The following is a 12,641-nucleotide window of genomic DNA, read 5'->3' as shown; positions in this document are numbered from 1 at the left end:
AACCTGATATCCCTCGTCCAGAAAACCCCACTTTTGTGGGATCCCAGACATAGGGATTATAAGAATAAAGATCAGCGGAAACAAGTATGGGAAAAAATAGAAGAAATGCTCCAACCACCAGAAACAGGTATTTGAAATTTCTAAACTTTATTCATCAAAAAGTACAAATAAACACTAATTTATGAACAGTGTTTTGCTTGCAAATAGTTTCAAATTGTTTTGACTTTCTAGTCCTCAGGAAGAAGGACATTTCGGAACACATTCTGATCTTGCCACATGACACTGCCGCGAGGATCGTTGAAAAATGCAGCAATCAGATCACGTATTTCTGTGGCCTCATCTGAGTTTCTGCCACCCTGCTGAGGGCGCAGATTCATCAATCCTTGTTCATTGTTAGGCCTGATTTCATAGTTAATTTCTGATGTCCGATCTATCATATGTCCATCTCTTCTACGGATGAAATTGTGCAGAACAGTACATGCATTAGTAACTGTAATTGCTCTGTCTGGTTGTAGGCGCATTGGGCGTTGAAAAATCTCAAACTTCTTTGCCAATATGCCAAAAGTGCACTCAACTGGACGTCTAGCTCTACAGTGCCGATAATTGTAAATCCGCTTAATTCTGTCAAGCGTTCTGGCTGCATATGGCTTCATGAGGTTTTTTTTTCAATGGAAAGGCTTCATCTCCAACAACCTGAAACGGTATCCGTTTCTCTGTGGTACTGACCATGAAAGACTCATCCGGTATGTTCAACCTCTCCTGGTCAAGAAGCTGGCTTATTCTTGAGGCCTGGAATACACCTGCATCACTCACTCGTCCGTACTGTCCACAGTCTACTAATGTAAAACACGAATCAGCATCACTGAGTGCCAAAAGCACAATACTGGGATACTCTTTGTAATTGTAGAAAAGTGATTCGCTGTTCATCGGGTTAACCAATGCCACGTGTTTACCATCAAGACTGCCTATAGCAAATGGATAATCCCACAAATCTCCAAATCTTTTTGCCAAACTTTTCCACTTGTCTTCATTTGGAATGTGCATTTCGATAGGCTGAAGTACTTTCCATAGGACCTCACAGGTTGCTAGTACATGCCGAGCTATCGAAGTCTTGGACATATGGAAGGGTACAGTCATCGAGGCAAATGATGAACCAGTTGCGAGACATCTGGAAAAAAAGGAAAGCATAGTATTATTATACTTAATATACAGCTGTCATTATGATTGTAATAAGAATGATATAAATCAGGGTTCACACCAAAATCCTTGACTAAGCTCATACCATATTTGATTTATGAAAACTATCGGCTAATGCAATATTATTTGTTACAGGTGTTACTGCAAAGGATACATGGACATCACTTACAAGAAGTTATAACAACGCACTACAACGCATGAAAAATAGATCTGGTGATGGAGCTGGAAGTTCGAAGCCGTGGGTGTTCATGGAAAGTATGAGATTCCTTAAAATCGTCAAGGACAAAAGGTCCACCACAGGAAATCTCAGTACCAACAATGATGATGTCGAAGAGCTGAACGAGTCTGGTTGCAGTGTTGACGACAACGTCAGTATACTGGAGCAGGCGGTAAAAGCATCAACACCATCAGTCCTCAAGCCGACTTTAACTGAAAGCGTCGTCAAACAGAAATGCAGTTCCAAACGTCGTGCCGAAGAATCAGAAACTGCCTTATTCCAATCATTAAAAAGAAGGTTGGATGAGAAATCTGTTGCTCGGGAATGTCCAAGAATGAGATTCTTCAAATCCTTAATGCCAAAAGTACAGTCCCTAACTGATGACCAGTTTATTGAGTTCCAGCTGAAGGTTTTGAGAGATCTGAAAGAAGTTTCAAAGCCCGTGCCCCAACCAATCTACTTCACACAAGAAGTAATGCCACCAAACATGAATAACCCCGGAACTTCCAGTGACGTCTCCACCAGCTCTGGGACAGTTTACAGCCAAGAATCATTTTTGGAGGTGTTAAATAATCCAAATTGAAACTGATCAATGATCGAACTTGATGTTGATTGTTCTGCTGTAAATTGGTCAAATATTACCAAATATCATATCGTTACCTTGATGTGCCAAAGAATCACAATTTATGTTCTGCATGAGATATGCAATGTTTTGTTTTTCTTTATAATTTTTAAAAAATATAACTGCAGTGTTTCCATTTGATGTTGATATTTTACTTTCATGGTTTTGATTGAATAAAACATTATCAAATGTTAACTTTTCGCTGCTTACCTGAGTGTAAGGATGAGCTTCTGCTCTCCTGGTATAGCTTCTCTGTAGTTGGTTCCAATTGGTTGCAGGTGAGGTAAGACTAGTTGTTTCAATTCTGCATAGGTTTCGTACGACATTCGTGTGTAATTGAAGAATAATTCTCTGTCTGGATTGTCCATGAGATGGCGAAACGTTCTTGTAAATTCGCCCCTTTCTGGACGCAATAAATAATGGTCCCTGCACCATATTGAGCGCCTGCTCCGGTTTCTCTTCCTTGCTCGACGGTACAACAGGCATAGAGCAAGAATTTCCTCATCAGATGAACCTGAACTGTCACCCATGGCGAACAAAGGTAGAATGACATGCATATATGACATGTACGATGTGAAATCCGGTGGAAACCGCTAGTGTCATGTGTCATGACACATGACACGAGACACAAGACACGTGGAACTTGGTGGAAACGCAGCCTAATGTATGTCGACGAAGTGTAAACTGATAGTATGAAATGCTGGCTTCCAGGTCAGAAATAGACAAAAGAGGCAGCCCAGTCCTGAAGGAATACTAATGCTAAATAGGACCCTGCTGGCACCTTACAAAAGCCGGGGGTTAGTTGCTGCGTACCTGGGCAAATGAAACACAACGTTCATGTCTACATGTCAGGCCTACAATTTAGCCATAAGGTGTAAACCTGATACCGATAATCAGGTGTTTAATGCATGGTAAACTTTACTTCTTACACAATATTCTGTCCCGTTGGCAGTGTAGCGGGAAGTATGTAAACTATACTGTCAGGCCTTTCTCACACGAGATCAGACACCAGCGTGAAACAGTTTTGAATCTGTGACCTCTCTACAGAGGTTACATTCTGGTTTTCAGGATCCGGGGCTTTAGACCACCCTGCTACTGAGAAACTAAAATTTATTAAAGTTGGTTTTTTTTCTGTTTCCTCTGTGATTCACAAATCAGTATATATGTAGGCTTGCATTCGTATCGGTTACACGTTCTCCGTAATCTATCATTGGACTATAGAAATGACAAGATATAGTGCTATACAATATATTCACTATATTGGAGAGTAAATCCAGATTAGCTACAAAAGTGTGATAATTGACATATGGGTACCTCAGTTAAGTTTTAATTTAACTGTTCATGTACATGTACATGCTTTAAAATATCACTACTTGTCGCAGTGGCCTAAGCCGAATGAGGTAAAAATAAGGCAGGCATACTAGTTGCAATTTATTAGACGCAACTGTTTGTATAATTATGAAAAACGCTGTGCTGTCATTACATACAGTGTTCACACTTTCGCACCACTACTAGAACTGGAGAGAATCCCATTGATGTTTCAATAATCAAGTTGTTCAAGGAGAAAAAACCATAGCTGCTAACTACCGACTAACCCACTGGGCTGGATATGAATTATATACTGCTAGCCGTATATTATCAAGTCAGTTTGAGACATACATCCAAAGTGTACAATGCACTTACAGTGATTGGAAATGTAGTTGTTAAACTATCTTAAACCAGGCCTAGGGCAACTATGGTCAAGACAATTAGCCACACTGAGAAAGAAACACTTATCTCACGGTGTTCCAGAGGCACAAATGACACCTATTTCCTTTGGAAAGTTCAAAAAGTTCAGCACGTCGTTTTTACTATCGTCGTTCTGCCCCTAAATAACTTTTCTGTGAAACTTTATTCATACGCCCATGTTATACATAGTAAATGTGATCAATAACGGTTACCTGACATTTATGACAGGTCACATGATACAGAAGTATTTTCTTTTACCTTCAGTGATAGAAGAGTTCTAGCTCACAACTCCCTTGCCGAGAGCTAATATAAATGTAGAGATCGGGTGACATGGGCGTCATATGCAAGGTTTATAGTGCGCGGCGCATTGCGCATAGATTCTTTCTATGCTAGCGAGCTTTTTTTTTGGGTGGGGGGGTGGGGGTAATCAGTAATCAGTGATGAGATAGCGATGTCTGATTCTCAGCAAAGGTATGAAGTTTAGGCCTTTGGTCAGCGCTAGATTATCATCCTTCTAGAGCTTTCATGCTCGACTGATTAAATTTATATTTCTTGGCTAAAGTGATCCAATGAAATTTCGGTTAATCGGTCATTCAGGTTACCAGCCTCCGTTATGGTGTCAGTCCGTCGTGAATGTGACGTCCCGGGCGCACATGTACGTGACACCCAACATGAGTGTGGACACAGCCTATCACAAGACGTGTCTGGGACTTGTAGACCTCATCAATGGCACTATGACGGAGACAGGACGTTGTGACTCGGGATATGAATACGATCTACACAAACATTCCACCTCCATCACCGAGGTAACAAGCTGTGTGCGCAGACATGAAAAGTATAATCCTTTGTTTACCTTCACCAACTCACCCCTCACAACAACCCGATTTTAGTGGCCGGCTTGAGTGTAGGACTTGTAAGTGAGAGGTCCGGGGTTCAAGCCCAAGAATTGTCATATTTAATGCCTTTAGTAGTATCCCTTATCTTGTTAATTGACTGAGTGGGGCAGCATGGCGTTCCAGTGGCGTTCTCCCACACGTTTCATGAATAACTTCTTGTCACCTCAGGATAGTTAAAATGGGATTTTACTTCAGGTCTTGGTGGAACTGCCGTTGTCAGACTGCATTTCCCCCATTGTATTTATCTATTGGGCATTGGTTGTCATTTCTACATTTCTTGTCCTATAGTGAGACTTGAATAGTTATACACTGTCTTTTTCAGTTGGACTTGATTTGAGTGTTTTAATGTTACCAGTGGTATATTTCACTGGGACTTTTGTCTGAGTAAGATAACTTTACACGTGCTCTATTTCAGAGGGACTTGATGTGTCTCTTATAGGGTTAATGTTACACATGGTATATTTCACTGGGGCTTGTGTCTGAATAAGATAACTTTACACGTGCTCTGTTTCGGAGGGACTTGGTGTGTCTCTTATAGGGTTAATGTTACACATGGTATATTTCACTTGGACTTGTGCGAAATTCAAAAATATCCTCAGGGACTTGAAGTCCAGTGGGATTGAATGTGGGACTAAATGTCCAGTGGGACTGAAGGTGGGACTGAAGGTGGGACTGAATGTGGGACTGAATGTCCAGTGGGACTGAAGGTGGGACTGAATGTACAGTGGGACTGAAGGTGGGACTGAATGTCCAGTTGGACTGAATGTGGGACTGAATGTGGGACTGAACGTGCGACTGAACGTGGGACTAAATGTCCAGTGGGATTGAAGGTGGGACTGAATGTGTGATTGAATGTCCATTGGGACTGAATGTGGGACTGATTGTCCAGTGGGACTGAAGGTGGGACTGAATGTCCAGTGGGACTGAAGGTGGGACTGAATGTCCAGTGGGACTGAAGGTGGGACTGAATGTCCAGTGGAACTGAATGTGGGACTGAACGTGCGACTGAAAGTGCGACTGAATGTCCAGTGGGACTGAATGTGGGTTAATTTTACGCGTCATTTGTTTTGGAGAGATTTGTGTATGACTTTTTTTCGCTCGTCTTTTCTTTCAGTAAAATTTTCGTGCGACTTTGATTTCGGTGAAGTTTATTAGTCTGTTTTAATGGAACGCATGACATGATTAATTTTACAAATACATTTGATCTTGGTGTGTGACTGATATAATTTTAACACATCGATTATTTCAGTGAGTCGTACTCTGTTACTGAGAGTCAGATTTACGTCTTGTCAGTTTCGGTGAGACTTGCCGTATGACCGATAGCCTGATTTACATATCACCTGTTTCAGTGAGACTTGCCGTATGACCGATAGCCTGATTTACAATTCGCCTGTTTCAGTGAGACTTGCCGTATTACCAAGAGCCTGATTTACATATCACCTGTTTCCTTGAGACTTGCCGTCTGACTGAAAATCTGATTTACATAGCTCCTGTTTCAGTGAGACTTGCCGTATGACTGAGAATGTGATTTACATAGCTCCTGTTTCAGTGGGACTTGGTATGTGATAAGAGCTACCAGGCGCAGCTGACTCAGACCGTGCTAGTGATTGCAGGGATTTGGGGCTACTGTTTTCACCTCCCTGGCGGATAGATTTGGCCGGAAGAAGGTGTGCTTGATCAATCAGTGGATTATGCTGCTTGTCACTGTCGGCACTGCCTTCGCCCCAAGCATTCTTGTCTTCACCCTTATCGGCTTTGTCCTCGGCGCTGTTCAACAGGTAGGTCGGCATAAGGATTTCAGTCATTTTTACACGTGTTTAAACTTCAAGTTGCCACAAGTGAAGCTGTAATCATTTGATTTATTCATTTTATTGGGGTTTAACGCCGTACTCAGGAATATTTCACCTTGGCGGTCATCATTATGATGGGAGGAAACCGGACAGAGCCCTGAAGAAATCCACGACCATACACAGGTTCCTTGTAGCCCTTCCCATGTACGACCAGAGAGGAAACCAGCATGAGCTGACCCGAACTCACGGCAATCGCATTGGTGAAAGGCTCTTGGCTCATTGTTCTGCGCTAGCACGCTAACCACAAAGCCACGAAGGTGGCGAAACTATAATCATCGATTGTACATAAGGGAAACACTTTCATATTCTACACCAACGTCCAGTAAAATTAATTAATTGTCTACACCTATAGTGCAGCAATATACATAATACTTACGGCCACTGTTCACAGTAAAACGACTGTAAATATATCTGTATATAGGTTCATATGATGGCGATACAAGTGATGCCGCTCGAGGTGCTACCCAGGTCGAGGAGAGCGACAATCCATATGCTAGGACTACTTCTCTGGACTGCTTTTCTCTGTGTGCTGGTCGCATTGGCTTATGGCTTTAAGGATTATAACTGGAGATACTTTCAGCTCACCACGGTGGTGGCCACTGTTGCCACTCTAATACCAAACATGCTGTGAGTAGGCCTGTGGAGGCCTTGATGGTATTACAAGCATAAAAGTAGACACCGTCGTAATATTTATTTATTTATTTATTTATTATTTATTTATTTAGTTATTTATTGATTGATTGATTGATTTAATTATTTATTTATTTATTTTTATTTATTCATTTGTTAATTGGTGTTTTACGCGGTACTCAATGATATATCACGACATCTCTCAGTATTATGGTCAGAAGAAACCGGGTCGGAAATTCACGACTATCCACAGGTTTCTGGTAGGCCGTACTAAATAAGACCGCAGAGTAGACCAGTCTGACCAGAACTTCATAGCCGCACTGGTGAGAGGCTACTGGGTCATTGTGCGAGTGTGTCCTGTTAATGACGAACTTTACCTCGACTGATGTACAGACATGCACGTCACGTTTGTGAAAGACAAGGTATCTGCAGCCAAAGTTAGACTGAACGACCATCTCTACCCCTTATTTTCCACCACTCCCCCCCCCCCCTCCCCACGAATACTGGTAAAACGGGACTACAGTGAAGGCACACCCTTGAAGTTTCTTGTTATATTTCAAAGCGGAATAAACTTGTCTTGTTCTGTTTGACTTAGGTTCTTGGACGAATCTTTGAGATGGCTGCTGGCCAACGGACGAACTGATGAAGCCAGGGGTATCATAAATAAAGCGGCCAAGATGAATGGAATTCATCCAGACCACGTCCTGGATGTGACAGAGAATTGCCTGGCTGAGTCCATAGCCCTCCATACATCCCAAAACAGTGTCAACCAGCACACTGACAAGAAGTCTAACTTACTCGATATGTTTCGGCACAGAAAACTTCGAAACACGGCTTTTATAATGTGTTTTGCTTGGTGAGAAAATATTAATGCTTTAGCGACCCTACAAATGTCTGTGAGACTGGTAGCTTTATAAATTTGTCATGCCGAGAGAGAGAGAAAGAGAGAGAGAATACACTTGATGTCAAGCTAAAGCAACGTTCGTTTTCCTTGAAGAGTACTGAATAATAGTTAACTGCCCCTTGTGCACTACCTCATGTATATTCTCTTTTTTAGGATTGTCAATGCAGGGACCTCTTTCGGCCTTTCCCTGACAGCCGCCAAACTGTCTGGAGACAGGTTCTTGAACTACTTCCTCATCTTGGTGGCCAATCTGCCTGCTGGAATTATTTCCTATTTCACTATGCAAAGGTGAGAAGAGAAGCCAGTGTTACAACCCTTACTCTAACAGAAGTTAATATTATGGCCGAAACTCAGCAAGATGTTCGTGTTACAACCTGAACTGTGACAGAACCTGGTTTTACAATCCTAACTGTATATACCAGAATTTGATATAACACCCTAAACTCTACTAAAAGCTAATACAACCCAGATTCTGCCTGAAGCTGCTATTACAACACAAAACTTTGAATGAAGTTGCTAATACAACCCAGACTCTGCCTGAAGCTGCTATTACAACCCAAAACTCTGAATGAAGCTGCTAATACAACCCAAAACTCTGAATTAAGCTGATATTAAAACCTAAAACTCTGCCTGAAGCTGTTTTTACAAATCAAACTCTGTCAGAAACTGTTAACGTAAACTCTGCCAGAAGCTGGTGTTTTAATCCAACCTTTGCCATAGGCCAGTATTATAATCCAAATTTGGCCATAAGCTTGAGTTATAAAATTCAATTTAGGCCACAAGCTGGTGTTGTAATTCAAATTTGGCCACAAGCTGATGTTGTAATTCAAATTTGGTCATAAAGTGGTGATATAATCCAAACTATTTTGGTAACTGATGTTCTAACCCAAACACTCGTAGTAGATCACGATGACAAAGAAACACGCTTAATTAATTGGTAACTACAGTACAGAATTGGGTAATATACCTAAGATTTTATATTATACAATTTTGGTACTCCACAATCTCCTCAGCTTCGCTTCATAGCTGTGTCTTATTCCGCTTAACCCCGAGCTTGGGGCTGTATGTTATGTTGTTGAATATGATCACTACGTCGAATACATAACCTGTAATGAAAGCGCAAGTGAGATACATAGCACTTAAAACTGCTTCTCCTTGCAAGTATGTGTTATAATTTCTTACATATGGTACTCTTTAGCGGTTGTATTGAACTTTGTTTTGGAAATTGATTTTGCGATTATTGACTGGAAACGTCCATTCTGGTTGACTGCTGGTATACAAATATGTTTCGACGCTTAGCCAAATGGTAAAGGCTAAGAGGTTGTTGGTTCGAAGACAGTATGCCGGGAATATGGCTGGGTCGCCGTTTTTGACATCTTCAGCGTCGTTTCTAAAGACGCAGTATTATAAATATTCTGACACTGGGATCTGTAAAAAGAAACCTGAATGCTGAAAGACAACCACACATAAGAGAACCACTAACAGTTTTTTATATATGTTGACAGAATCGGCCGAAGGACGACCTGTATCGTGAGTCATTTCATCGCAGGGTCCGCCTTACTGTCAGCAGCCCTTATCAACACATACCTGGGTAAGATTTAGATAGACAGGCGACCAGCGAGAGCATATGCCTACTACTGTCTCATTTGTTTGATTGGTGGTTAACGCAGTACTTGAGAATTATGCACTAAGATGGTTTCAGTCGTGTTAATGCATAGAGGTCGCTGAAAACAAACCAACGCTCGTCACGAGGCACCTGATAAACCTTCTGACGTTAACACATATGCGTAAGAGATGTGTACACGACCCTCCTGGTCACAGACGAGAACAACCTTTATCGAAATGAGGGCCAGAAGACTGTTATAAAGGGGAGCGTACCAATTTCCAAAAATTTTACTCTCTGACATAAATTATGGTGTTTCTCAATTACAGAGCATTTCAGAACAGTTATTATGAAGAATATTACTAAAATTTATATTTACAATTTTTTCTCCTTTAAGATGTATAGACTACATTTTAAATTGTTTTAAGATGATACCCATACATACGTGTAATAATGAGACTGGAAGCAATTTGTTATCCCGGTTTTTCGCGTTACACTGTCACGTATTTCTCGCGGCAGGTCCCTCTGGCTGGGTGACGGGACTTACAGTGGTCGGTAAGTTCGGCATCTCTATGTCCTGGGGAACACTGTTCCAGTACACACCGGAACTGTATCCGACCAACCTCAGGTAAGACAAGCCAATTCCCCTCCACCACCCCCTCCCGTCCCCCCCCCCCCAAGCATTGTATGCACACTTCGATCGTATGATCTCAATATGCGCCGTAGATCAGTGCAGTATGAAACAAGATAGGGCAAGGTGGCAGTGCCAAAAAAGGTTTTCAAGAAAGCCTATGGATATTAGGTTGTGCCCTTGGTACAGTTTGTACGTGAGATGTGTTAAAATTTGTACCTACCATACTTAGGAGTACTTTAAAACCAGAAAAGGAAGATAAAAATGGATTTGCAACACTACGAAAGTAAAAAAACTATCTACATTTAAGCCTCAGTAATGATCAACCATAATTACACCTATAATAAACTTCAGATGGGGGCATCATTTGGCAAAAACGTATATTACAAAAAGATATATACATGTGCGATGAACATGACCATGTCCAAATGATACAGAGGAGTTCCTATTCGTTGTAAGTGCTGTCCATCATCTATATATATATATATATATATATATATATATATATATATATATATATATATATTCAATGTATCTTCGATGACTTCTGCAAAAAGTTTTATAATTCCTTAATTTCTTAGGAGTGTTGGCCTTGGCATAGCATCATCTTCTTCTCGGATTGGAGGGATGCTGGCTCCCTTCGCCACAATTGTGGTAAGTGTACACGTTTAAATTTATGATCGCATGTAATCATTAATTTACTTGATTTGCCAAAATTCTATCCTAGCAATATGGAACCTGGCCCCCCAACCCAAGATCTACACTACACAGCTACGTAGGCTCAAAGTAGTTCTATGGCCTGAGTTCATCTCCAGGTATCTCTGTAGGTGTTGGTGCATCTAAATGGTGGCGTCTTACACTTTGTCTGCAGGATGGGATGTTGGTTGAGGACCACTGAGTGAGTGGGGCGGGACTCAACGGCTGAGCTGCGCCAGAGCCTACACTGTGCATCCCCCTAATCTTTTGTGATTATTTGTCACGACATTTATGTGATTGACGATTGATCAGCACATTCCTGTAATCATTACGGATACAAAAATTGTGGTACTGAAAATATTAAAACACTTGTTTATTGCAATGCCTCATATGGATGGACGGTATAACGTGTTGTGCCCTAACCTGATGTGTGGTTTGTGATATTGCAGATGGTGTTATGCCCTATGACCTGTTGTGTATTTTGTGATATTGTATATTGTATTATGCTCTGTGACCTGTTGTGTATTTTGTGATGTTGTAGATTATGTTATGCCTTATGACCTGATGTGTGTTTTATGATATTGTATATTGTGTTATGCTCTATGACCTGTTGTGTATTTTATGATATTGTAGATGGTGTTATGCCCTATCACCTGTTGTATGTTTTGTGATATTGTATATTGTGTTATGCTCTATGGCCTGTTGTGTTTTTGTGACGTTGTAGATTGATTACTACCCCTGGCTCCCAGGCACTATTTACGGCAGCTGTTGTATTGGGGTTGGCTTTCTTCTGCTTCTACTGACGGAGACCGTGGACAAAGAGTTACCTCAAACAATCGAGGAGATTAAAAACTGGGAGAAGAGAAGTTAATGATTATTTATGTATCGTTGTTAATACTTGTACACTGCACTATCAGTATGTAAATATGTAGATAGCTGTGATGATACCATGACAAATTACGGTTCAAAAACCGGGGATATGTCTTTTTTTGTTTCGGGAGTTGAGAAGAGAAAATTTAACATAAGGAAATTTTTGATCATAACTGTCAGTTGTCGGTATAGTCCTATTCATGGTTTTGTGAATTCTCTAGCGTCATGAACGAACGATGTTGTTGTTGTTGTACAACCTAAATATATTGGGATTACTTTATATGTATTTCTCGCATCTTTACCATCATGACTGTCAAATTCAGAAAATTGATGTCACTGTTTGTCACTATAAACCTCTTAGCCTGTGCGTTTATCTTTTTTATATACAACAACGTGATGCTCATAGTAATCAGTTCAACCTCGAAATCATATTTTATCTTGGTACCGAGTTAGTGAATTCGTGGTAATAAGGGTGTCTATAGAACGCGGGCTTTTAGACTTTTTGTCACCATAACTGAAACAGAATCTTATGACTTAATACCTTTATGTGGAAATTGTTTGTGATTTTTTAATAACATGGATACATTGTGGACGTTTCCGATATTGGTATCGCCATTTGGGCCTCACAGGAAAGCTATTATTTTGGAAATGTTAGTTTTTATCACGATGGCGTCTTTGTCTGTCATCTGTGATCACCAACTGTAGAAAATTGCCTTCGTGACCAATCACATATTTTGGTGACAGGCTCCGCCCACATCATGTGGAATCATTAATGAAATCTAGATTTTACGGGGTTT

At 40.8% G+C, this 12,641-nt stretch overlaps 2 protein-coding genes across 2 annotated transcripts; one reads left to right on the top strand and one right to left on the bottom strand.

Annotated features, from left to right (window-relative positions):
• Positions 1-624: 624 nt before the first annotated feature.
• Positions 625-1,044, bottom strand: LOC135473529 (uncharacterized). Its single transcript, XM_064753381.1, has one exon. It carries the CDS (start codon positions 1,042-1,044, stop codon positions 625-627), a length of 420 nt encoding a protein of 139 aa, XP_064609451.1.
• Positions 1,045-4,435: 3,391 nt separating this feature from the next.
• On the top strand, positions 4,436-11,845 carry LOC135473528 (organic cation/carnitine transporter 2-like). The gene is made up of 9 exons (XM_064753380.1): positions 4,436-4,570; positions 6,210-6,269; positions 6,932-7,137; positions 7,736-7,996; positions 8,198-8,332; positions 9,550-9,635; positions 10,167-10,275; positions 10,860-10,932; positions 11,699-11,845. Exons 1-9 carry the CDS (start codon positions 4,436-4,438, stop codon positions 11,843-11,845), a joined length of 1,212 nt encoding a protein of 403 aa, XP_064609450.1.
• Positions 11,846-12,641: the final 796 nt, after the last annotated feature.

This window comes from Liolophura sinensis, chromosome 8 (genome assembly GCF_032854445.1).
Source record: "Liolophura sinensis isolate JHLJ2023 chromosome 8, CUHK_Ljap_v2, whole genome shotgun sequence".
NCBI lineage: Eukaryota > Metazoa > Mollusca > Polyplacophora > Chitonida > Chitonidae > Liolophura > Liolophura sinensis.
Note: the sequence above shows the minus strand (reverse complement) of the source record. Positions and strands in the feature narration are given on the sequence as shown.